This window comes from Rhinatrema bivittatum, chromosome 1 (assembly GCF_901001135.1).
Source record: "Rhinatrema bivittatum chromosome 1, aRhiBiv1.1, whole genome shotgun sequence".
Taxonomy (NCBI): Eukaryota; Metazoa; Chordata; class Amphibia; order Gymnophiona; family Rhinatrematidae; genus Rhinatrema; species Rhinatrema bivittatum.
In genome coordinates, this window is record NC_042615.1 from 197,826,893 (window position 1) to 197,852,021 (window position 25,129).

Genomic DNA, 25,129 nt, shown 5'->3' on the forward strand with positions numbered 1-25,129 from the left:
TTTGCCATTTGTATTTTCTGCAATAACGGCTCTAGCTGGAGAACAAATAGAAGGGGGGAGAGAGGGCAACCCTGCCGTGTACCCCGCGTCACTGAGAAAGCCTCAGAGTTGGAGCCATTTGCTATGACAGTAGCTTCAGGAGCCTGATAGAGGAGCCGTACCACATTTAGAAACAAGCCTTCAAATCCCGTTCGCTGTAAAACCCAAAAGAGATAATCCCATTCCACCCTATCAAAAGCTTTTTCAGTGTCAAAACTGACAGTGAGGGGCGCACCCATCTGCTGACACATCGTCATAGCTGCCAACACCTTTCTAATGTTAGTCAAGGCATATCTCTTTCGGACAAAGCCAACCTGATCCTGACCCATAAGGGAAGGAAGTATATCAGATAAATGGTCCGCCATAATTTTGGCCATCAATTTTTGATCAAAATTTAATAAGGAAATGGGTCGGTAAGATTCAGGAGCTAAAGGGTCTTTCCCCTGCTTATGAATAAGGGTAATATTGGCTGAGTTAATGTGGTCCAGAAAGGCTCCGGTAACAGACAAAGCCGTAATAACATTCACTAAGGGAGGCCCCACAAGATCCAAGATACACTTATAGAATTCTGCACCATATCCATCCGGCCCAGGAGCCTTAAGGGTTTTTGCCTTCCTAATCACCGAATTCAAATCACTCAATGTAGTTGGCATATTGAGAAAGGTTTGCTGATCCTGGGTTAGGCGAGGGGGACACAGCTGCTCACAGAAACGGGTACATGCTGCAGAATTCCAACCCTCGGTAGTATAGAGGGTACTGTAAAAAATCTCTAAAACGGTGCAAAATGTCAACAGTATTGGTCAAAGTTCGACCAGACGCGGATCGTATAGCAGGAATGTATTGGGATCCATGGGCTGCACGAACCAAATTTGCCAGCATCTTACCCGCTTTATTACTATGCTGGTATAGCTTGTACTGATAGTACAGAAAACTCTTCCGATCCCTTTGATGCAGTAAAGTATTGAGTTCCCCCTGAATCGTGAAGTATTGTATCCTAGCTTTATGTGAGTTGGTATGATTCAGCAAAGCCTTGGCCCTATTCAAGTGAGCAGTTAACGCTAAAATTCTATGGTTAATCGCCCGCTTCCGATGGGCCATATAAGAAATAATATCCCCCCTGATAACAGTTTTAGCAGTATACCAAAACAAGGCCGGTGAATCCACATGTTGGGCATTTAAAGTGGCAAAGTCCGTCCACCAGGCTCGTAAATACTCTTGGAATTTAACATCATTTGCTAAATAGAAGGGAAAACGCCAATGAAAGGTGGCAGGGGAGCAGCCTCCCAATTGTAGGTCCAGATGTACTGGAGCATGGTCTGAGATTATAATTTCTCCAATAGTCACAGCCTCCACCTTAGCAAGGCTACGTGCACTAATAAGAAAGTAATCAATACGAGATAAAGTACCATGGGCCCTAGAAACATGAGTAAAATCTTTCTCGCCTGGGTGAAGGAGATGCCACACATCCACCAAATGTAAAGATTGCTCCAAAAAAGTGGGGCCCTTTCCATAACCTGTCTGAGCTCCTACAGGGGAGGATCTATCTAACTGATCATCGCGGATGGTATTGAAATCCCCTCCCACCAGCATACAATCCTCCGCATATGGTAAGAGCCATTTATGGCGCTCCCGGTAGAAATCGGGATTATAATTATTGGGGGCATAAACATTACACAGAATTACTCTAGTTTGGTGCAATTCAGCTTCCAAGATAAAAAGCGCCCTAAAGGATCTTTGATCATATTATGAACCTGGAGGGGGACATGTTTATTAACCCAAATGACCACTCCCGCAGATTTAGAGGTACCAGATGCATAAAAAACCTCCCCACCCCAACATCTACTTAATTTATCATGTTCAGTATCACTAAGATGGGTCTCTTGCAAAAATGCAATATTCGCTCGCTTGCGCTTAAGAAGAGAGTGTATCTTGGACCGTTTAATAGGTGAGTTGATCCCACATACATTCCACGTAATTAAACCAGTGATATTACTAGAGAGAAATCCAAGAAAAGTTTCCCATGAAAAAACCAAACAAGTTCGTGGGCAGCAGGGGTCCTCCCAGCCGGAACCCCCAGCCACCTAACACTGGATGACTGTGAAAAACATAAAGAAGAAGTGGATACAACTGATGGAATTGCACCAAGTGGATCTGAACCAATTCCCCCAAACATCCCAACATCTTCCTAACTATACCCCCCTTAAGCTTCGCAACCCCATTTGCGATAGCAACCCCCATATAAAACCTTGAGACCACTGCCATGCTGGCATATCCCAACCCCCACCCCCCACCCGCATCTGAACAATCAGGAAGAACAAGGAAAGAAGTATGAAAACAAAGCAACAGCTAAATAGTAGATCTGTAAAATAACCAGAATAACTTATGAGCAACCTGGGGAAAATAGGAGACCAGGTCACCTATTGCCCACTGGAGAGATATGACCAATCATAACCTTTCAAACAATAGGTAATATAAACAATTATAACCCCATGTATACTCTTAAATGCAGGCATCACAGGAGCTCTCCACCAACCAGCTGAAAGAGAAGAAAATGTGATATAGCATATGCATAATTACAGCCCAATACAATACACAAATGAGGAAGGTGCAGTAGGCCTGAGGATGACCTCCGCAGCAAATAAAGAGGCAGTAAGAGAAAGATATGGGATACATAAATGCGCCCCTAGCAGTTCAAGGAATCTCATGATGAACCGTAAAGAACACCAAATGAGTCAGGGCATTATTAGAGCTGAATATATCTCAGTCCAGGTAAGAAGAAAAAGAGAGAGAAAAAAAAAACCCCACAGTGTCCCTGTGAGCAGGTCCAGAAAAAACAAAAACCAAGTCACTGCTGTAAGTTCAAAAAGAAAGGAAAGGAGAGCTACAAGCCACCCGAATTAGGAAAAAAAAACTCCAGAGAGAGGGAACGGGCAACCAGGCCTCAAATCCACGGGAGCCAAGGAATACACGCCACTGGAACCAGCGTTCAATCGGGAAAACTAAGCAGGCTTAGATCTGGCTGCAGCAGCCCCTGTCTCCTTCAATAAGGATTTGGCTTCTTGAGGTGATGTGTACCATGTCACTCCGGCATCAGTTGCCACCCGCAGACATGCCGGATAAAGCAGGGAGGCACAGAATCCCTGTGCCAGCAACTGTGAACATATTGGAGCCATGGCCTTTCTCTGAGCCGAAACAGCAGCCGAGAAATCCTGAAAGATGAGGACCTTATGACTCTCATAATACAGGGCATAACCCTTCCTCATAATTGTCATTATCTCCTGTTTTTGCGTGAAGTTAAGGATTTTAGCCACCACTACACGTGGCTTTGGGGCTTCAGGCCTCCAGATTCCCTGCCTGTGGGCCCGCTCAATGCGCAAGCGGCCCAGAGCTGGAGATAAAGAAAGTTCCTTGGTCAGCCAAGATTCCAAAATAGCAGGAAGGGAGCAATCCTCTAAGGATTCGGGCAAGCCCACAAATCTTAAATTTGATCTCCTGGATCTATTTTCCAGGTCCTCGAGCTTTGCAGAGTGTTTTCCCAGCTCTGCCTTCAAGGCAGCGATATCTCTCTATGCCGTCTGGAGGCCATCTTGTGCCTCTGACATGCGGCTCTCCAATTCCCCGAAGCGACTTTCAAATCTGCTTAGATTAGCAGAAATGTCAGCCACCGCCGCCGAGATCGTTTTTAAATCTGGCCCCAGAGCCTCCAAAACTGAGGCTTTAATTTCAGCGAGTGACGGCGCGGGGCTGGGTTCGGCTGAGGCTACAGCGGCCATGACAGGGTCTGTGGAAGGCTGCGCTGCTTCTCTCCCCTTTTCTTTCGCCGGTTTCGCGGGGCAAGCCGGCATGCCAGGCAAGAAAAAGAACGGTGAGGTAAAGAGCAACGCCCTGAGGTTAGTAAAGTCACTTAGCTGGATGATTTGGATGCCGAAGGCCAGACGCCGAGAGGGAAGGAATCACATCCTCCTCCCTCAGTGCATCACCACATGTAGTGTTTTTAGACTCCACCAGATTGTGTCCACATTAGAATTTCAACTGCCACTCTATAGAGGTTTCCCCATGCCACTCAGGAAGAACAATGCAGCCATATGACTTCTGCCCTGGGCTGCAACCAGTGTTCAGTGAAGGCTGAGCAGCTCCCCCATTATAATTATCTTGCCACCGGGAATCCTCTGTGTTTATCCCATGCTTTCTTGAAGTCTATCACTGTCCTTGTCATCACTACCTCACCCGGGAAGGCATTCACCACTCTCGCCATGAAAAAATACCTCATGACATTGTTTCTGAAACTACTCCCTTGGTGTTTCATATTGTGACCCTTAATTCTTCCCGGTGCCGGAAGAAATTAGCGCCGACCTTTGGGTCGGCGCTAATTTCTGAAAGTAAAATGTGCGGCTTGGCTGCACATTTTACTTACTGAATCGCGCGCGCATACCTAATAGGGCCATCAACATGCATTTGCATGTTGAGGGCGCTATTAGGTGCCGCGGGTTGGATGTGCGTTTTCCTCCCCTTACCGCGTCCAATTGCAGGCTAACAGTGCGCTCCGTTGGAGCGCACTGTACTGTATCGGCCTGGTCGATCAAGTAAGGGCAGGTAGGAAGAGCTGCGTTAGTGCCGGGCGCACACGCGGTTGCCGCACGCACAGTCCGGCTCACCTACCGCTCAATCCTGTACTCTAATCTCATGCAAATGTAAGCAGCGTCCAAGAAGCGTTAGGCGAAGCGTTAGGCCCACGCAACCCATTTTACTGTACAGGCGCTTAATACAGCGCCTATACAGTATCCTGGGTGCGCTGGTACCTGTCATTTCAAATGACATTTGAAATGACAGGCACCGGGAAGTGGATCCCAACTTTAACCCTAAAACCTAAAACCCTAAAATCCCCTCCTCCTGAAACGGCTCGACATGTTATCAACTTATTTTGTTGCTTTCAGCCCCTTCAACCTTCTCTGCTGTGCTCTCTGCTGTCCTCCGGAGGGGGGGCAGCTGGAGGCGAAAGCGGCTTGCTGCGGTGTCCCCCCCGGTCCCGGTTCTCCTGGCTCTCGATGCCTGGCTGCCTCCAGCGCTCACGTCACCAGCGGTCAAGAAATTAAAAGAAGAGTGCGGGTGCAGCCAAGGGGAAAAAAAACAAAACGTCATGCCCGCCCGTCCCTGTGCTTTCATTGGCATGAGCGCCCGTCAATTTGGGCGCTCAAGCCAATGAGTGGGCATGATGTCTTTTTTTTTTTCCCCTTGGCTGCACCCGCGCTCTTCTTTTAATTTCTTGGCCGCTGGTGACGTGAGCGCTGGAGGCAGCCAGGCATCGAGAGCCAGGAGAACCGGGACCGGGGGGGACACCGCAGCAAGCCGCTTTCGCTGCCGGCTGCCCCCCCTCCGGAGGACGGCAGAGAGCACGGCAGAGAAGGTTGAAGGGGCTGAAAGCAATAAAAAGTAAGTTGATAACATGTCGAGTTGCTTCGGGAGGAGGGGATTTTATGTTTGGTGCAAAGCTCCTGGGGAGGAGGAATAGCCTAGCGGTTAGAGCAGTTGGCTATGAACCAGGAGACCAGGGTTCGAGAACCGCTGTCGCTTCTTGTGACCTTGGGCAAGTCACTTTACCCTCCATTGCCTCAGATACAAAACTTAGATTGTAAGCCCTCTGGGGATAGAGAAATACCTACAGTACCCTGCATGTAAACCTGACATTCTATCTCAGATCGAATGTGGGTATATATAAATAATACATACATACAGACTTTGTACTAATATGCGCAATTATAAAATTATCCCTTTTATATTTACTTCAGCTCAGGACCAGAAAATAAAATAAAAGAACTAAAAAAGCAATTTAAACAAATATTTTAACAGAGCTTCTTTATTATTTGTTAGACACAACCAGGCATCTAAAAACAAGCTTGTTTGTTACAATAACTAATTCATTAACATATTTTAGATAGTACCCCGACTTTTAAATTCTATTTAGTGTTAGAATTACTAAGGCAGCATTGGGATGCTGAAATACTACTTTTCTCCATTGTAAAGAGCACAGTATGATGGACAGAAAAGAGGGCAGAGTGTGTACCTTGTCTGTAAGAAGATTACTACGGTTTCTTTGTCTCCTCACCAGATACTGATCATACAGCTGAGCCAGCTTAGCTACCAGAACATGCTCACGGCTGAACAGGGCATGATGGGTGAAAATTAGGCCGGAAATATCTATGTCCAGTTGGAAGTGTCCTTGAGGCTCTCCGGATCCAACAATATACTGATGGGCATGAGCTGCTTTCACTGCCTGAAATAAGGAAAACAGAATATAATGCATTAAATGGATCTGATTACTACAGGGGTAATTTTATAACTGCCCACACATTAGAGCAAAGTCTGTGGGTGGTTTTTTTATCCATGGTCTCTGCACAAGTATTCAAAGTACATGCATTATTTCTATTTGAAAATTATCAGAAGAAAACTACCCACACACATTTGTACCTACTAATTTGTGCAAATAGTTTCTTCAAGAACAATTATGCAGAAACTTACAGATTTCCAAAAGTATGCGTGTATACAGTAAGGGGTAATAGCGTGTGGAAAACGCGCGGCCAACCCCCCGAAACTAATAGCACGCATCCCATGCAAATGCGTGTTGATGAATCTATTAGTTAGTCATGCTCAATACAGAAAGTAAAATGTGCGGCCAAGCCACACATGTTAATTTCGGTCGGCACCGGGCAAGAGTACAGAAAAGCAGAAAAAACTGCTTTTCTGTACACCCTTCAACTTAATATCATAGCGATATTAAGTCGGAGACCCCAAAAATAAAAAAAATAAAAATCTTTTAAAAAAAAAATCTGCCCGCGGCCCATGGGTTGGAAAACGGACGCTCAGTTTTGCCGGCGTCTGTTTTCCGAACCCGTGGCTGTCAGCGGGTTCAACAACCAACGCTGGTAAAATTAAGCGTCGGCTGACAAACCCACTGACAGCCGCCGCTTCTGCCATTAAGAAGACGCTAGGGATGCGCTAGTGTCCCTAGCTCCTCCTTATTAGCGCGGGCCCTCATTTGAATACTGAATCGCGTGCCCAAGAGAGGTGCCTGGGCGCGCGTTGGGAGAGCGGGTGCCGGCTCTCCCGCGCACTTTACTGTATCGGCCTGAGTGTGAGTAAAGTTATGGGTGTGGCGGCACAATGTGTGTACATTTACATATACAGAGGGCAATTTTAAAAAGCATTGCTTTATCCGCAGAAATTACTTTGAAAATTATGTTAACATTATCATACTATAAGGAATCTATATGGAGAGAAATTTTTAAATAAATCAGCCAGGAGAATGTGCAGAATAAATTCAATTTCCACACATAGTTCAATAAGAGAGTGTATTTTCTCAAAACGGCAACTTCACAGTGTTATTATAACAGGATTCAATACAGAGCGGGTCCCCCAACACAGACCTGTGTTTCGCCGCGAGGCTGCATCGGGAGGGACAAACAAAACTTTAGTTGTTCTGTGTACAGTTCAATATTCAGCGTCACCCAGTGACGCCGCAAAACATGGGTCCGTGTTGGGGGACCCGCTCTGTATTGAATCCTTGTATAATAACACTGTGGAGTTGCCGTTTTGAGAAAATACACTCTCTTATTGAACTATGTGTGGACATTGAATTTATCCTGCACATTCTCCTGGTTGATTTGTTTGCTTGCGTGCAGCAGTGCTCCTTTCTTATTCTTGAGAAATTTTTAAAGCCATTTACCTTGGGAAATTAGCTGTCCGAAAGATGATCTCTCTCAATCTGGTTACAAGTATGTGTGGCCTTCCAGGGGCATGTTTTAGATGGGATTAGAAAATAACGCACATAGGGGCGGATTTTAAAAGGGTTATGCACGTAATATACGCGCGTAACCCTTTAAAACCCCTCCTGCGCGCGCCGAGCCTTTTTTACATAGGCTCGGCGACGCCCACAAGCCCCGGGATGTGCGTATGTCCTGGGGCTTGCAAAAATGGGCAGGGAGTAGGCGGGGGTGTGGCCAGAGGCCTCGCCACTGCCGTAGGGCCCGGGGATCGCGTGCCGACCGAGTGCCAGCACGTGCAACCTACGCCTGCCCAGAGGCAGGTGTAAATAATACATCAAAGGTAGGGGGGGATTTAGATAGGGCTGGGGAGCGGGTTAGATAGGGGAAGGGAAGGGAAGGTGGGGGGGGCGGAAGAAAAGTTCCCTCCGAGGCCGCTCCGAATGGGAAAAGCCATTAGGGTTCCCCTAGGGCTCAGCGCGGGCAAGGTGCACAAGTGTGCACCCCCTTGCAAGCGCCAACCCCAGATTTTATAACATGCGCATGGCTGCGCGTGCATGTTATAAAATGAGGCGTAGATTTGTGCGTGCCACGTGCACAAATCTACGCCCACACGTAGGTTACAAAATCTGGCCCATAGATTGTATTTTCAAATCTATGCACATTATTTTCCATACAAAATTATACTCACACAAAAATCAGATGCAATGTCTGCATGTAATTTGTGTCCGTGGCAATTTTCAAAGTGAATATAAATGTGTACTCTTTGAGAATTAGGTACAAAGTCTGTGGGTATAGAGTACCTGAAGTCTTTGCACCTAGATGAACAACTTAAAAACTGCCCCCATTACGTTTAGATCCCAACAACAAGGGTCTGCAGATATATTAATTCTGCAGTTTCAAAAAAGGAATGATTCTCAGCAAGCAGTCATTACTGCTATTGCTGGCAGGCAGGAAGGTATTATTTAAACCCCATTTTGGCTTTAAGTAATTCATTTGTTACGCACAAGTGAGAAGCCCCTTGCCTCATGCTGCCGCATTGTTTTAGGTTCTGGTACTGGTAGCAGTCAACCATGTGAGAGAAAAAGAGATGCACAAAAGGTTAGATTTTTAAACTCGCCCATGGGCATCTATGTACGTGCGCTGATTTTATAACATGCATGTGTCAACGTGCACATGTTATAAAATCCACTACCCACGCGCACATGCACACTTGATTTTATATTGATGCGCGCATGTGCACCCGAGTGCCGACTCGTGTTCGCAAGGGAAGGAAATTTTAGTACATGTGCGTGGCAACGTGATAGGGCCTTTCCCCAGTTCCCACCCAGTCTGCTCCAATAAACGAGAGGACTGGGAGGGAACTTCCTAAACCCCCTAGCTAACCTTCCTCCCTTTGCCCCGATCCCCCCTGACCCATAAAACCCCCCTAACTAACCTAATATTTTTTGTTTTTTTAACTTTTCTGCTCTCCGGAGCACTAGCAAGTTGTACAGGCCAGCTGGCTGCCAGCACACGCTTCAGTGGGACAGCGCCTAATGGCGCTATCCCGGTCCACCCCACTCCATCCAGACCCCAACCCCTGGCCCTCCCCCAGCCCGCCCCTTTTTTCAAAGCCAGTTCTTCCACGTGTACTAGGAGATATGCGCGTGGCCACGGGCCTTTGAAAATCCTCGCGGCCCGGCCACATGCATATCTCCCGGTGTTTGCGCACACCGGCTTTTAAAAATCTGACCTAAATTGTACAATTGAAGACTAGATCTCAAAAAATTGCTTTGTTTTGCATTTATTTCGCAAATCACACTTACCTTTCTATAAACCATTTCAAGCGCAGGTTCCATGCCTTCTTGCAGGGAGAAGATTGGAGGCCTTGTGGAAGATGGCTTTATTGGATTGGGGAGAGCTATGATTTTTCCATCGTCTCCAAACCATTTTCTGGCCTGAGAAAGACAAGAGGAAAACATACATTCTTTTTCACCTTATAACTCTGATATGGAACTCAGAAAATGTTCCAGATAAGATATGGGGAAGATAATTTTCAAAGCAATTTACATGAGCAAAAAAGCATTGTACTCTCATTAATTGGCTGCCTGAGAATTTGCCCTCAGTGCAGGTAAACGTCCATGCACTGTGAATGCCAGGAACACACAGAGAGGAGGCATTTGCGGAGGACGTGTTTAGGTCAGGAGAGGGAGGAAAGGAAAAGTCTGCACATAGAAGGCATTTTCAAATCTACTAAATCTCCCCGTCTATGAATTTCTTTATTCTAATATGATGTCAAAATAATCTTTACTCTCCAAAAACACTGAATGTTAAACTTAAAATATATTTTTATTTTATTTGAAATATATATATATATATATATATATATGACCATCATATAAAGTGGAAAATACATTCACACTGTAATATCTTACCTCACACACACTTCATTCTATTTCTGCAAATTGTAATCATAGGTCCTCCCAGACTCAATATTAACTTTTTGTTTTATTTTCCACTATTTTTTGAAATTAAAACAGATTACTTCTTAATTCCCCAATAGTGTAATACAATACATACGCTTCACTCCAAATTAAAGCACACTTATCTTTAGAAGTGAACCAACATGTGATAATCTGAAGATGAAACCTTCACAGTCCCAATAAGGTCCATATTTCAGAGACACTCCTGAATCAGGGGGTATTCACTTTTTGCTTGAAGAATCACATTTGATATCAACTCCCAATGAGGGAAAAACATTTTTCAATTCAGAGACCATCAGAAGTTGATATCAAATGAGGTCTTTCAAGGAAAAAATGAGTACCCCCTTCTGCAGGAGTTCCTCTGAAACACAGATCGTGTTGGGACTGTGAAGATTTCATCTTCAGATTAACACATGTTTATTTTTATTTTGCTTCTATTACATACTTTCTTAAATATCAATGCGGTTTACGTCTCACATACATAATAATATGATAGTACAATACATATCTACATACAATATACCAACATTTAATTAAAAGTATCTAAAAATAACATAGTGTGTTGATTCACTTCTAAAGATAAGTGCACTTTAGTCTTGGGTGTAGTGTTTCTAATGTATTACACTACTGCTTCAAATGGTTTTGTTTTGATACAGCGAATTACGAAGTAACATAGGACATGATGGCTGGAGACGACACAAATGGCTCATCCAGTCTGCATAGTCTGACTCCAAGGTATACTGAGAAGTCTCAGGATGTGAAGGTAATGCAGTGACTCACTTGCTCTTGTTGGAGTATCCTGTTCTCTAAGATGTTTTGATTAGCCAGTGACATAACTGGTCGTTCTCCTATATATAGACCCTCATCTTCCAAGTACCGGGGCTGCATGTTTTCAGGTACCTTCTGAGAAGCAGGTACTAGGAAAGAGACCACAGTTTAAAATCCAACTAAAGCAATTCTAAACTATTTAAACACAAAGAGAGCCACATTTAATGGCAGGTCTTTTTATTCTTTGTACATGCAACATGTTTTAATTCAAAATTGAAAATGAAAATTCCTTCTTAGATGTAGAAGATGGTTGGACATACACACAACTGAAAAGTCAGCTCCTAAAAAAAAATTCAAAGCACTATAATGAAAATGAAGATAAATCCTCACACTACTACATTTTTACTGATGATGCACTAAGTCACTGGGATTCACATTGCTTATAAGGATATTTCTAGGGTGTGAAAAACAGGGTGGATTGCACATGGCATACAAGGTCCAAAGGCTTTTGCTCAGGAAAACAAAATAAATTATTTAAAAATCCCCAAAGTTATGATGTTTCATATGTGAAAGTGTTTGATGGTATACATCACAAACCTAAAAGATAAAACAATTCTAGAACACAAGTGTTTATCTCCCTTCTGTCATGGCTTTAGCTAAAGGGATATTAATAGATAAGGCCAGAGATTAAAAAATCCTGGATGTCTATCACATGCTTCGAAGTGCAGAAAGTGTCACTGTGGCTATTTGCAGCCCCCTGCTATTGGGCTATGACGACGAGCAACCAAAGCAGTTAGGTGGAGAAAAGAGTACGAGACTAGAGGGAGGGATGCAAAAAAAAGCTTTAAAAAATAAAATTGTGCAAAACAAAAAGAAACAGCATTTAAAAAGTAAACAAATAACAGAGAAATTACTTACCTGATAATTTCATTTTCCTTAGTGTAGACAGATGGACTCAGTATTGGTGGGTTTATGCTCACCTGTCAGCAGATGGAGACGGAGCAAGCTGATGTCACAGTTTATATACTGCTGCAGTGAACTCTGCCTGCCAATATTCTCTTCAAAAGCAACCATAGACAGACTAGCAAAAAACTTGATTAAAACATGATTAAAAACAGGTACATAACTGTATTCAATCCTCGCGTAAGATTCTAGGTACCCAAAGCTAGGGACTGGATGAAAACTTACCAGTAAGTCCTTGGGATCCGAATCCCCACAGGAGGACTATTGACACACTCATGCAGCAGCCGAGAGCGGGAAGCTGAGTCCATCTGTCTACACTAAGGAAAACAAAATTATCAGGTAAGTAATTTCTCCATTTCCTAGTGTGTAGACAGATGGACTCAGGACAAGTGGGATCTACCAAAGCTACTCCATAACATGGTGGGAGGCTGCCCACAGTCCAGACCACACCGCACTTGCAAAGGTTGTGTCCTCCCGGGCTTGCACATCCAGACAAGAAAACCTGGAACAAGTATGTAAGGAGGGCCACGTCGCAGCTCGGCAGACATTGACAGGAGACAACAATCTAACCTCCACCCATAACACTGCCTGAGTCCTTAGTGGAATCAGCCCGAACCTGCATAGGAAACAGCTTTCCAGTATCTACATATGCGGCCGTGACTAACTCCTTAATCCAGCGAGCTACGGTAGCCCGCAAAGCTGGAGTGCCCTGCATACTCTTGCCATGGAGAATAAATAGCTAATCCGTCTTTTAAAAAGGTTCAGAAATCTCCAGATACTGCACGATAAGTCTCTGGACATCCAAGGAGCACCGGAGGCGATACTCTTCCGCATCTCTGACCTTATCCAGGGAAGATAAGGAAATAGACTGACTCAAATGAAAGCCCGAGTCTACGTTGGGCAAGAAGGATGGCACAGTACGCAGCTGTGAAGCCCCCAGACTCACCCAAAGGAACAGCTCCCAATTAGACAAGGTTTGCAGCTCAGAAATTCAATGCGCAGAACATATAGCCAACAGGAATATATAGCCACGAGGAACACACTCTCCAAGGTCAACAGCCACAAGGAAAGGCTATTCAGTGGTCAGAAAGTTGGGCCCGCCCAAAAAAAAAAAAATCCAGCACCAAATTAAGACTCCACAAGGGAACCGGTAATCTCAAGGGAGGCCACAGATTCTTCACTCTCTTCAAAAAAATGGGTCACATCAGGATGAGACGACAATGAAACACCATTCAACAGACCCCTGAAACAGGTGACAGCTGCAATCTGCACCTTCAAGGAATTATGGGCCAAACCATCCTGCAAAAAATCCAGAATGAAAGGGATCTTAACTGAATGAGGAAGAACACTCCGCTCCTCACATCGGTCATCAAAAACTCTCCAACCCACACATAAATCAAGAAAGTGGAGAATTTGTGAGCGTGGAGTAAGGTGGCAATCAACGCACAGGAATAACCACACTTTAACAGGGGAGCCCTCTTAAGGGCCAAACCATAATACAGAATCGAGTTGGATCCTCGTGAAGAATTGGTCCCTGTTGTAAAAGAGCCATTTACGGCAGAAGACATGATTCCATCAGAAGTCATCGCAAATCTGCAAGTCACGGATGCCTGGACCAGTCTGGTGCCACCAGGAGTACTAGCCCCCTGTGGCCTTCGATCTTGTGAATTATCCTGCCTAGCAAGGGCCACGGAGGAAAGGCATAAGACAATCTGTCTTCCGGCCAGACCTGTACGAGAGCTTCTATTCCCAGGGACCACAGATCTCTCTTGCAACTGTGGAACTGAGGAACCATCACATTTTGAGAAGTCACCAGCAGGTTTAGGAATGAAAGGCCCCAATGATTCACAATCAGCTGAAATGCCTCGGCTGATAACATCCACTTGTCTGGGTCCAGATTCCCCCTGCTGAGAAAGTCCTCTCTTATGTTGTCTTTTCCTGCACTGTGAGAGGCCGAGATCAACTGCAGCTGACCTTCCGCCCATTCCATAAGCTGATCTATTTCTTGCGACACTTGCTGGCTCTTGGTTCCTCCCTATTGATTGATATAGGCCACTGTCGTCATGTTGTCCAACATCACACAAATCACCTGGGTCTGCAGGCGATTGATGTTCCAACGGGTCTCTTTGGCATTCCAACACCCTTGGATCGTTAACTCTGACAGTGAGCTCCCCTACCCTGCAGACTCACATCTCTCGTGAGTACCAACCAGTTCAGAGAGGACAAGGGAACTCTCTTTCTCAGATGATCCTCCTGCAACCACCACGGGAGGTGGGAGCAGATTTCCATCAGAAAGTGGAGCTGAACAGCATAAGACTATGGGTTTCAACGAGAGAGCAGAGAGCACTGAAGAGGACGCATACGTGCCCTTGCCCATGGCACCACTTCCAGGGTAGCTGCCATCAAGCCGAGCATCTGTAGGTAGGACCACACCATCGTTTGTATGGTGTTCATCAACTGCTGCACTTTAGAAACCAATTTCTAGATCCAAACTTCCAGTACGAAATCTCTGTCCTTTCCCGCATTGAACCGGACCCCCAGATATTCCAATGACTGGGATGGCTGAAGATTGCTCTCGGTCAGGTTCACCACCCAACCAAGCTCCTGCAATAAAGAGATCACTTGTGGGTCACCAGGTAGCTCTCTACCAGAGACTTGGCTCGAATCAGCCAGTCAACCAAACATGGGTATACCAGGATCCCTTGTCTTCACCACTACTACAACCACCATAAACCTTGGAAAATGAACTGGGAGCAGTGGCTAGACCAAAGGGCAGTGCCCAAAACTGATAATGGCGCTCCAACACCAGAAAGTGTAGAAAAACCTGCTGCACCAATCAGATGGGAATATGAAGGTAATCCTCTGACAGATCCAGGGAGGTCAGAAATTCCCCTGATTGCACCACCATTATCACAGAGTGCAAGGTTGCCATGCGAAAATTAGTCACCTGCAAATGATGGTTGACCCTCTTGAGATCCAAGATGATATGGAAGGAGCTCTCCTTCTTGGGCAAAACTAAATCAATGGAATAGCGCCCCATACTTTCTTGAGACCTGGGCACCACAGCCCTCAGCCTGAGGAACCTTTGATTCTGCCTGATTCTTCTGTGGGGAGTTGGAACACCATGAACATGGCCCAAGGAATACTGCGAAATTCCAGTGCATATCCTTCTCGTATCATCTCCAAGACCCATAGGTCCAATGTGATCTCGACCCCCCTCTGATAATAGAGAGAGAAGTCTCCTATCTCATGTTCCCGAAGGAGGGTTGGCAAACCTTCATTGGGAGGCTTGGGAGGATCCACAACTCGAGCCTGTGCCTCAACTGACGCAAACGCCTGGATCCTGCATCACGATCTCTCATGATAAAGAGGCGCAGTGCCTGTCTCTTCTCCTCTGGCAAAGGAGGAACTGGAGATGCGCTCCACTTACTGGCCAGGTTCTCCAGCTCGCTGTCAAACAAGAGTGAGCAGTGAAAAGGCAATTTGGTGAGATTAGCCTTAGAGGCCGCATCGGCCGACCAATCTCTCAACCCTATCTGGCACCTGGCCGCCACAATCGAAGACACCCCACTGAACAAGGTGCGGATCAAGGCAACATGAAGTAACGCAAGGTCACTGCCACATCTTCAAACGTCTGTTCAAGGATAGTCTCAATCTTGCTAACATGAGCATCCTTCAAGTCCTTTCCTCTTTTCACAGAATAGGGTCCACTTGGAGACTGCACACACAAGTGCATTTACTTCAGAAAACGGAAGCGCTCTCTCACCACTGAATCCAGAGAGTATAGGCCTTCCAAAATCCTACCCCTTAGGAAATAATCTCTGGGATACCACACTCAAGCTCAATCAATTCTAGAATGGCTTAACACAAGGGAAACCAAACTAGAATTTTTCCTTGGACCAGAAACAGAATCTGCCCCAGAAACTCCAAGAATCATCAAGGTCTGGGAAAAACCAGAGCTGGCAATTCATCTCTATGAAAGAACCATCACATAGTTCTATACGGCTCCAATACGGGGCAGGGGGACCCATTCTCAAAAGAGGCAGGACCGGTGCCATCCTCCGAGCCAGCTTGAGCTCCATCCAAAGAACCCACTGCCACTCAAGAGGCACTGTGTGCTCAAAAAAAAAAAGTTAGAAGCATCCAGACTGAGAGGCATCTGAGGACTACTTACAGAACCACCATCCCCTGCTGAGAAACAGTTAGGGGAGGGACAAGGTCAGGTGCCCCACCTGAAAAGTCTTCAATCAGACCACATCCTGCTGGGAAGAACCAGGCTTAGCTAAAAAACAGAGGAAGACAAGACACTCTGATCCTCCAAGCCGCGCTGGCACAAAGCAGTGGGCACTCAGAAGCTTAGGCTTCTGAGGCACAGGCGCTATTCAATTCACTGAGCGGCAGCCACAGGCATGTGTCTAGCTGCTTTTTGGCTTTTTTTTTCATATATGCACTCAACTAGGCACCCAAAGATTATGCGTCCAATACTTGTGAGCATACATCTCAGCACTCAACTATGCACCCAAAAATTATGCAACCAAGATTTATGTGCACACACCTAGGTGCTCACCCAGATGACCAAAATGAAAGAGCACAAAAAACTCAAGCGCACAGTGCCACTTGAGCGCTGATGGAAGCGCACAGCCACAAGGCGGCTCCTAACATGGACGCTCAAAATTCAAGGCTCTACTGTGTGCCCAAAAACTGGGCACACAACTGGACGCACAGCAAGACACATATACCAGACCGACAAGCCAGAATAGGGCAGTCTCCGAAAGCGTGTGAAAGCCGTTGCAGCCTACCACACTGTGAGCAGCGAAAAGCCTCAGAGCAGAGCCTAGCCTACAGAGGCTGCTTAACCCGCCAGGCTGCCCACATCCCTCGACCTCCCACAGAGCGGGACAAATGTTGGAATGGAGCACCGAGCTCGAAGACCAGGTGAAAGAAGGAAACCCTATACAGTAAAAACTCCCGCTAAGTCTCTGTATATATCTTCTTCTTTTTTTATTTTAAACTTACTGGAGCTCAGCCTTACCTGGCTGAGCACAGAGATGGTCTCCAGCTGCGGGGGGAGAGGGCAATTGCCGTCACCACCGAGCTCGGCTTCCTGCACCCGTTGCCTTTCAGCCGCTCAAGCAGCTAAGTCCATGCCGGCAAAACCAGCTACCGGACCAAGGCACATCTCTGAGGGACCACGGAAATTACCTCAGGAACTCTCAACTGGGGGAGGGACCTTTAGGTATCACTGCAGGAAAGTGGGGCTTTCTTTTCCTTAATTTAGATTTCAAATTTCTCCTTTCAAAAACCTTGAAGCAATCCCCATAGGGAGATGCACGTCCACCATCTGCTGGAAATGGAGAATACTGGCAGGTTGGGGTCACTGCTGGACTATATATACTGTGAAGTCAGCTTGCTCTGTGTCCATCTGCTGGCAGGGAAGCATAAACCCACTGGTCTTGAGTCCATCTGTCTACATGCTAGGAAAACATTTTCCCTGGCTCCTAAAAATGTTGCCTGCTGTTCAGAGTTTAAAAATATTTTTCTACCCAGATAAGGTATACAATACAGTTGCTGAATAGGATCAGCCAAATAAAGGCTGAATCCTATTGACTCTTTTGTTTAATCTAATAGTATGCAACTATGTCCATAGCTGTAAAACTCCTGGGTGCAAGGTAGCCCGAGCACCTAAAAATTTGGGGCCTAGAGCCTGATGAAAGAAACACTGTCGGGGCCCAAGCAATGGAAAGTTGTGGCTACCACTGACATGGCCAGGAAGAGCTGCAGTTGTTGCTGCCAGCAGGGAGAAGGAGTCACACTGACTGCTGAATGCAAGAAGCTGGGGTTTGTGAAGGAGAGTACCTTGAAAAGAGCGAAAGGAAAAGAAAAAATAAAGGAAAAGAAGCAAAAATAGAAAAAAAAACCCACTAAAAAAAAAATCCCAAACAAAATATAAAAGCCAAAAAATAAAAAAGTTTCCCAGGCTCCTAAAAATTTCTGACTAACATCTAAGTTTTTTTAATTATTTTTCCACCCTTCACAATGCTACCATGGGTTAGATTTAACATAGGTTCTCTCTAATTCTGCTGTAACTCAAAGAACTCCTCCATGGAAAACACAGGGATGTTTTCATTTATAAACAAACAAGTCTACTACAAGAGATAAAACTGGATAATTTCCCCCCATAGATCTTCTTAACTTACTTAACTGTAATTGGATTGCTCATCTGAACCTTCAGTGGAACAGGACAATTGGAGAAAGGACTCCAATGTGGCTTGAATCATCCAAGGTTCCACGACTTTTGTCCCAAAGCACTTCCAATTAAATCTGAGCTGACTGTTCTTGGGTCACAAAACTCTGAGCCAGGCCTCAACTCAAATCAGATTCCCATCTCTGATCCTGCTCCTGAAATGAACACTGCTGTAGCAAGGAGCTGCAGGAGAGAGAAGTGACAAAGATCTAAATAAATCTTTGCACCTCATATCCCACTGGGCAAACTGGTCATCAATGAATGGAATCTTATCAAAAACATGATCTGGAACCCTTTTTAACTTTTTTCCTTTTCTCTATTGCAGTTGGAGTAGAAGGTGAAACTGAATGAACCCAAAATAGCTGTGAAAATTTAGAAGTTGATGCAAGATGGAGTGTTTGAGCTAGAGTCAACTTGACAAAGTGAGTGAACATCTGAGATGAGCTGGCTTAATTTGAACCAGCACTGAATATAGGACATGATCTGTTTGCTCATCCATAGAAATAATTTCATTACTGGCATTTTTTCCTTTCCATCTTTGGAAGCTTTCCTGGAGTTCTGATGCCAGAGATGTACTATCCAGTCACTCAGATACCCTAGAAATGTCTGCGTGTGAGTTTCTGAAGTATTAAAACTATAAAAGATATCAGTGATCTTACATGGATAAATCTCACAATATACAACTCCAATATCACTACTACAAGCACTGATGTACCCTGCACCTAAGTATTCAATAACTAGGGATGTGTATTTTATTTTCAGTTATCATAGCCATTAAATCCACTATAACTTTCTATGACCAATTCTGATTCCCAATGATAATACCTTTGTGGCTTACTCTCAAGACCATCAGTTAGCAACTATTGCTTTGACATGAAAAACTGAAGGCAATAATATGTATATGCACCACTTATTCTTTACTTCAAGGCAAAAAAGTAACATATACAAGATTCTAGTACCTGTCAGGAGACTAGGCGTAAAGAGTAATTCTTGTTCCTTTTGCAGCTGACTGTGGTAGCCATCATATTCTGCTGAATTTACTACTAGAAAATCCCAGGCTGTTTTATCCACAATGAACAAGTCTTCATCACCCTCTTTACTCTTCACAAGGAGCTCATCTTCATCCTGTGTTTATTCAGTAACAGAAATATTATTTCTCCCTTTCCCTCTTTTTTATTATACAGCCTTCCTTTAATTTCTAAAGCTCTGTCTTTAATGATACAATAAACAATATTTGCGATATCACTTTTTCACTCAGTAATACAATGCAAATAATTTTATAACGGAGGCAAAATTTAACTGGGTAAAACTTGCGAGAAAAAACTCTGAATATTAAACATTTAGAGGTCCATATTCAATCACTGTCCAGATACGGCTAACATTGGAGGAATATTCAATAATGCAGTGCACTATTGAATATAGCCAGCTATCTTAAAGTTAGCCTGCTAACTTTAGGACAGCTCTTTGGCCCAAACAGACTTACAGGATCATTCATCAAAATGCATTATGGCGTTAGGGCCCTAACACCTATGATAACGCCATAACACATGCAATATTTATCGCAACGTGCAAATGCAAATTTTTGGAATTTATTCAAAGGGAAGGAATTGGAGAGGGGATTGGGTGGGATCTATGAAAATGAGGGGCATAATTGCAGTGTGAGATAGCATAACACACACTATTGCATGTTTTTAATGCCAGAAATAACTACACCTTTTTTCCTGGCGTTAAGCTGTGTGATATGCCCGAAATGGAATTTGCGATAAATATCATGAATTCTGTTTCGGGGAGGGGAAGAGGGAGAGAGGAAGAGGGGAGGAGATTGAAGAAAAAGGAGGGAGAGAGAGGGAAGAGGAAAGAGGGAGAAGGGAGAAAGGAGAAGGAGAGGGGAGGGGGCAGGGGGAGAGGGAGGGAAGGAGGGAGATGGGAGAGGGAGAGAGAGAGGGGGAGGGAGAGAGGAGAGAGAGTGGGGAGCGGGGAGAGGGGGAGGGAGAGAGAGAGTGACAGGGAGAAGGGTGAGGGAGAAAGAGGGGAGAGGGAGAGAGGGGAGAGGGAGAGAGGGGGCGAGGGGGAGAGGGAGGGAGAATGGAGAGGAGGGAGGAGAGAGGGAGAGGGAAGAGGGTGTGAGGGGAGAGGGAGAGAGGGGAGAGAGAAGGAGAGGGAGGAGGGGAGATGTTATTGAACTAGTATTGAATTATATATATATGTTTTTTATTGTTTTTATATATATATATATACATATATATATATATAAATACACACACACACTATAATGAATAAATAAAGTAGACCACCCTTAGTTTACACTCAATCATTCAAGAAGATTTATATTAGCTGTAAAAGGAGAAATCTCTTTTTAAAAATATATAAATTTACACAGTAAACCTAAGCCATATTTACATATCTTTGTTATTTTATTAACAATGCAGTGTAAACCAGTGGTAAACTACTTTATTTATTCATTATAATGTTACACTTTGCATGGTAGCTCCTTCCTTACAGGCCGATTCAGTAAAAGTTGCGGAAGAGCGGGCGAGCGACCGCTCTCCCGGCGTGCACAGGCCACTCTCCTGTGCGCGCGATTCAGTTTTTAAATGAGGGCCCGCGGTAAAAAGAGGCGCTAGGGACACTAGCGCATCCCTAGCACAACTTTTTTGACAGGAGTGGCGGCTGTCAGCGAGTTTGACAGCCAACGCTCAATTTTGCCGGCGTCGGTTCTCAAACCCGCTGACAGCCACGGGTTTGGAAACCGGATGCCAGCAAAATTGAGCGTCCGGTTTTTGAGCTGCGGGGCGATTTAAATTTTTTTTTGTTTGTTTTTTTACTTTGGGACCTCTGACTTAATATCGCCATGATAAAAGTCGGAGGGTGTACAGAAAAGCAGTTTTTACTGCTTTTCTGTGCACTTTCCTGGTGCCGGCAGAAGTTAACGCCTACCTTTGGGTAGGCACTAATTTCTGAAAGTAAAATGTGCGGCTTGGCTGTACATTTTACTTAGTGAATCGCGCGGGAATAACTAATAGGGCCATCAACATGCATTTGCATGTTGCGGGCGCTATTAGTTTCGTGGGTGTTGGACGCGCGTTTTCGACGCGCTATTACCCCTTACAGGCATTTTCTGTGGACAGTCGGACAAATCAGCTATACAGTCTCAACCTCCTCCCCATAGAGTTGAGCTTAGTTTGTGAAGTGACTGAGGAGACTTTTTCTGCAGTAGCTGAATATCTGTGCATGCTGAGAAAGACTTCTAGGTCTTTCTGAGCTCCAAGAGAGTATATTCTGCATCAGCACCATACAATGACATCACTACTTGCGTGGCTGATTTGTCCTGCTGTCCCTGAAAAATACCTGTTACAGGTAAGCAACTTCCTTTAGTGGACTAACTTAATATATTTCCTGATTAGCTTTTGGGAGTTAGTACTCCCTTTCTCCCCTCAGACCTATTCTGACTGGAGTAGGAGTGTGCTAGCTTCCAAAAGCTAATCAGGAAATGTATTAAGATAGTCCAAACAAATAAGGCACTGATCCTACCTATTAACAGGCCGGAGCGCACTATACTGTATTGGAGCGCACTGTTAACCTGAGTTTGGATGCGCGTTTTCGACGCGCTATTACCCCTTACTTTACTGCTCTTCCAGATGAGGAGCAAGTCTGTAGATGTTGAGTTTTAGGGCTTACAGGGTGAGGAGTCTGAGTCAACTGTAGGGCATGCAGGATGAAGAACCAGGGCAAACTGGTGGACTAATTCAAAATACTGGGTTGTCCCTCACGCAAGTATGTTTTAAAATCTGCCTACATAAGCACATAAAAACTGAAAAATCCTAGGAAACATATGTGAAGTATGTTTTCTCGAGCAATCTCTTAAAACTAGGCGCATACTTATGCTTGTGTTGTGTGATTTAAACATACTTGAGCAAGAACACACACAAATTAAAATTGCAGTGTATCTCCACTCGCATGCCAATATACGCGTGTATGGGTGCATGCCCACTCCTTTTAAAATTAGCCTGCTGTTTTTTAAGCCAATATGGCTGCACAATAAAAAAAATAAAATAAAAAAATAGCTTTAATAATAATATTATACCATTTCCCCCTCTGCCTCTTGTTCTTGTTGGGGGCTCACAGTGGATTCTTCTCCGCTTCTTTCCTCTTCTTCCTGACTTGAATCTGTTTTTTGGGGAGTTTTTATTTCATCTATCACATCCTCGGAATCAGGGTCAAAATTGAAACAAAAGAAATGATATGCTTCTTGAGCAGTAGGAAACCCAGTTTGTACCTAAAATCAGAATGCAACACAGAATAATTAGATGAAAAGCATTATTTTGTACTGTATGAGATCTGAACCAATTAAAACCCTAATAATCTATAACAAGGTATTATCAAGCTATGGCGAGAAAACACTGCAGAAATCTCATCTTTGTGAGACTTTCCTCACTCCAAATGACATGAAATCTTCACTGAGTTGTACTGTGCTGTTTGTACATCTCACTGTGCATGTAAAACTGACCCCTAAACCCTAAATACCACCAACACCTCACCTTGAACATAAGAACATGCCATACTGGGTCAGACCAAGGGTCCATCAAGCCCAGCATCCTGTTTCCAACAGTGGCCAATCCAGGACATAAGAGCCTGGCAAGTACCCAAAAACTAAGTCTATTCCATGTTACCATTGCTAATGGCAGTGGCTATTCTCTAAGTGAACTTAATAGCAGGTAATGGACTTCTCCTCCAAGAACTTATCCAATCCTTTTTTAAACACAGCTATACTAACTGCTCTAACCACATCCTCTGGCAACAAATTCCAGAGTTTAATTGTGCGTTGAGTAAAAAAGAACTTTCTCCGATTAGTTTTAAATGTGCCCCATGCTAACTTCATGGAGTGCCCCCTAGTCTTTCTACTATCCGAAAGAGTAAATAACCGATTCACATCTACCCGTTCTAGACCTCTCATGATTTTAAACACCTCTATCATATCCCCCCTCAGTCGTCTCTTCTCCAAGCTGAAAAGTCCTAACCTCTTTAGTCTTTCCTCATAGGGGAGTGTTCCATTCCCCTTATCATTTTGGTAGCCCTTCTCTGTACCTTCTCCATCGCAATTATATCTTTTTTGAGATGCGGCGACCAGAATTGTACACAGTATTCAAGGTGCGGTCTCACCATGGAGCGATACAGAGGCATTATGACATTTTCCGTTTTATTCACCATTCCCTTTCTAATAATTCCCAACATTCTGTTTGCTTTTTTGACTGCCGCAGCACACTGTACCGACGATTTCAATGTGTTATCCACTATGACACCTAGATCTCTTTCTTGGGTTGTAGCACCTAATATGGAACCCAACATTGTGTAATTATAGCAAGGGTTATTTTTCCCTATATGCATCACCTTGCACTTATCCACATTAAATTTCATCTGCCATTTGGATGCCCAATTTTCCAGTCTCACAAGGTCTTCCTGCAATTTATCACAATCTGCTTGTGATTTAACTACTCTGAACAATTTTGTGTCATCTACAAATTTGATTATCTTACTCGTCATATTTCTTTCCAGATCATTTATAAATATATTGAAAAGTAAGGGTCCCAATACAGATCCCTGAGGCACTCCACTGTCCACTCCCTTCCACTGAGAAAATTGCCCATTTAATCCTACTCTCTGTTTCCTGTCTTTTAGCCAGTTTGCAATCCACGAAAGGACATCGCCACCTATCCCATGACTTTCCTAGAAGCCTCTCATGAGGAACTTTGTCAAATGCCTTCTGAAAATCCAAGTATACTATATCTACCGGTTCACCTTTATCCACATGTTTATTAACTCCTTCAAAAAAGTGAAGCAGATTTGTGAGGCAAGACATGCCCTGGGTAAAGCCATGCTGACTTTGTTCCATTAAACCATGTCTTTCTATATGTTCTGTGATTTTGATGTTTAGAACACTTTTCACTATTTTTCCTGGCACTGAAGTCATGCTAACCGGTCTGTAGTTTCCCGGATCGCCCCTGGAGCCCTTTTTAAATATTGGGGTTACATTTGCTATCCTCTATTCTTCAGGTACAATGGATGATTTTAATGATAAGTTACAAATTTTTACTAATAGGTCTGAAATTTCTTTTTTTAGTTCCTTCAGAACTCTGGGGTGTATACCATCCGGTCCAGGTGATTTACTACTCTTCAGTTTGTCAATCAGGCCTACCACATCTTCTAGGTTCACCGTGATTTGATTCAGTCCATCTGAATCATTGCCCATGAAAACCTTCTCCATTACGGGTACCTCCCCAACATCCTCTTCAGTAAACACCGAAGCAAAGAAATCATTTAATCTTTCCGCAATGGCCTTATCGTCTCTAAGTGCCCCTTTAACCCCTCGATCATCTAACGGTCCAACTGACTCCCTCACAGGCTTTCTGCTTCGGATATATTTAAAAACGTTTTCACTGTGAGTTTTTGCCTCTACAGCCAACTTCTTTTCAAATTCTCTCTTAGCCTGTCTTATCAATGTCATACATTTAACTTGCCAATGTTTATGCTTTATCCTATTTTCTTCTGTTGGATCCTTCTTCCAATTTTTGAATGAAGATCTTTTGGCTAAAATAGCTTCTTTCACCTCCCCTTTTAACCATGCCGGTAATCGTTTTGCCTTCTTTCCACCTTTCTTAATGTGTGGAATACATCTGGACTGTGCTTCTAGAATGGTATTTTTTAACAATTACCACGCCTCTTGGACATTTTTTACTTTTGTAGCTGCTCCTTTCAGTTTTTTTCTAACAATTTTTCTCATTTTATCAAAGTTTCCCTTTTGAAAGTTTAGCACGAGAGCCTTGGATTTCCACACTGTTCCTTTTCCAGTCATTAAATCAAATCTGATCATATTATGATCACTATTGCCAAGCGGC

At 44.2% G+C, this 25,129-nt stretch overlaps 1 protein-coding gene across 3 annotated transcripts in view; it reads right to left on the minus strand.

Moving 5' to 3' along the window:
* CC2D2A (coiled-coil and C2 domain containing 2A) overlaps positions 1–25,129 on the minus strand; it is a 404,582-nt gene that overhangs the window by 320,364 nt on the left and 59,089 nt on the right. For all 3 annotated transcript variants that reach the window (XM_029590744.1, XM_029590748.1, XM_029590757.1), the window contains exons 7-11: positions 22,321–22,512; positions 19,196–19,361; positions 11,042–11,178; positions 9,605–9,736; positions 6,101–6,310 (exon numbers count right to left, since the gene is read on the minus strand). In XM_029590744.1, coding sequence (XP_029446604.1) covers positions 6,101–6,310; positions 9,605–9,736; positions 11,042–11,178; positions 19,196–19,361; positions 22,321–22,512 — 837 coding nt within the window. The remainder of the gene's footprint in view (positions 1–6,100; positions 6,311–9,604; positions 9,737–11,041; positions 11,179–19,195; positions 19,362–22,320; positions 22,513–25,129) is intronic.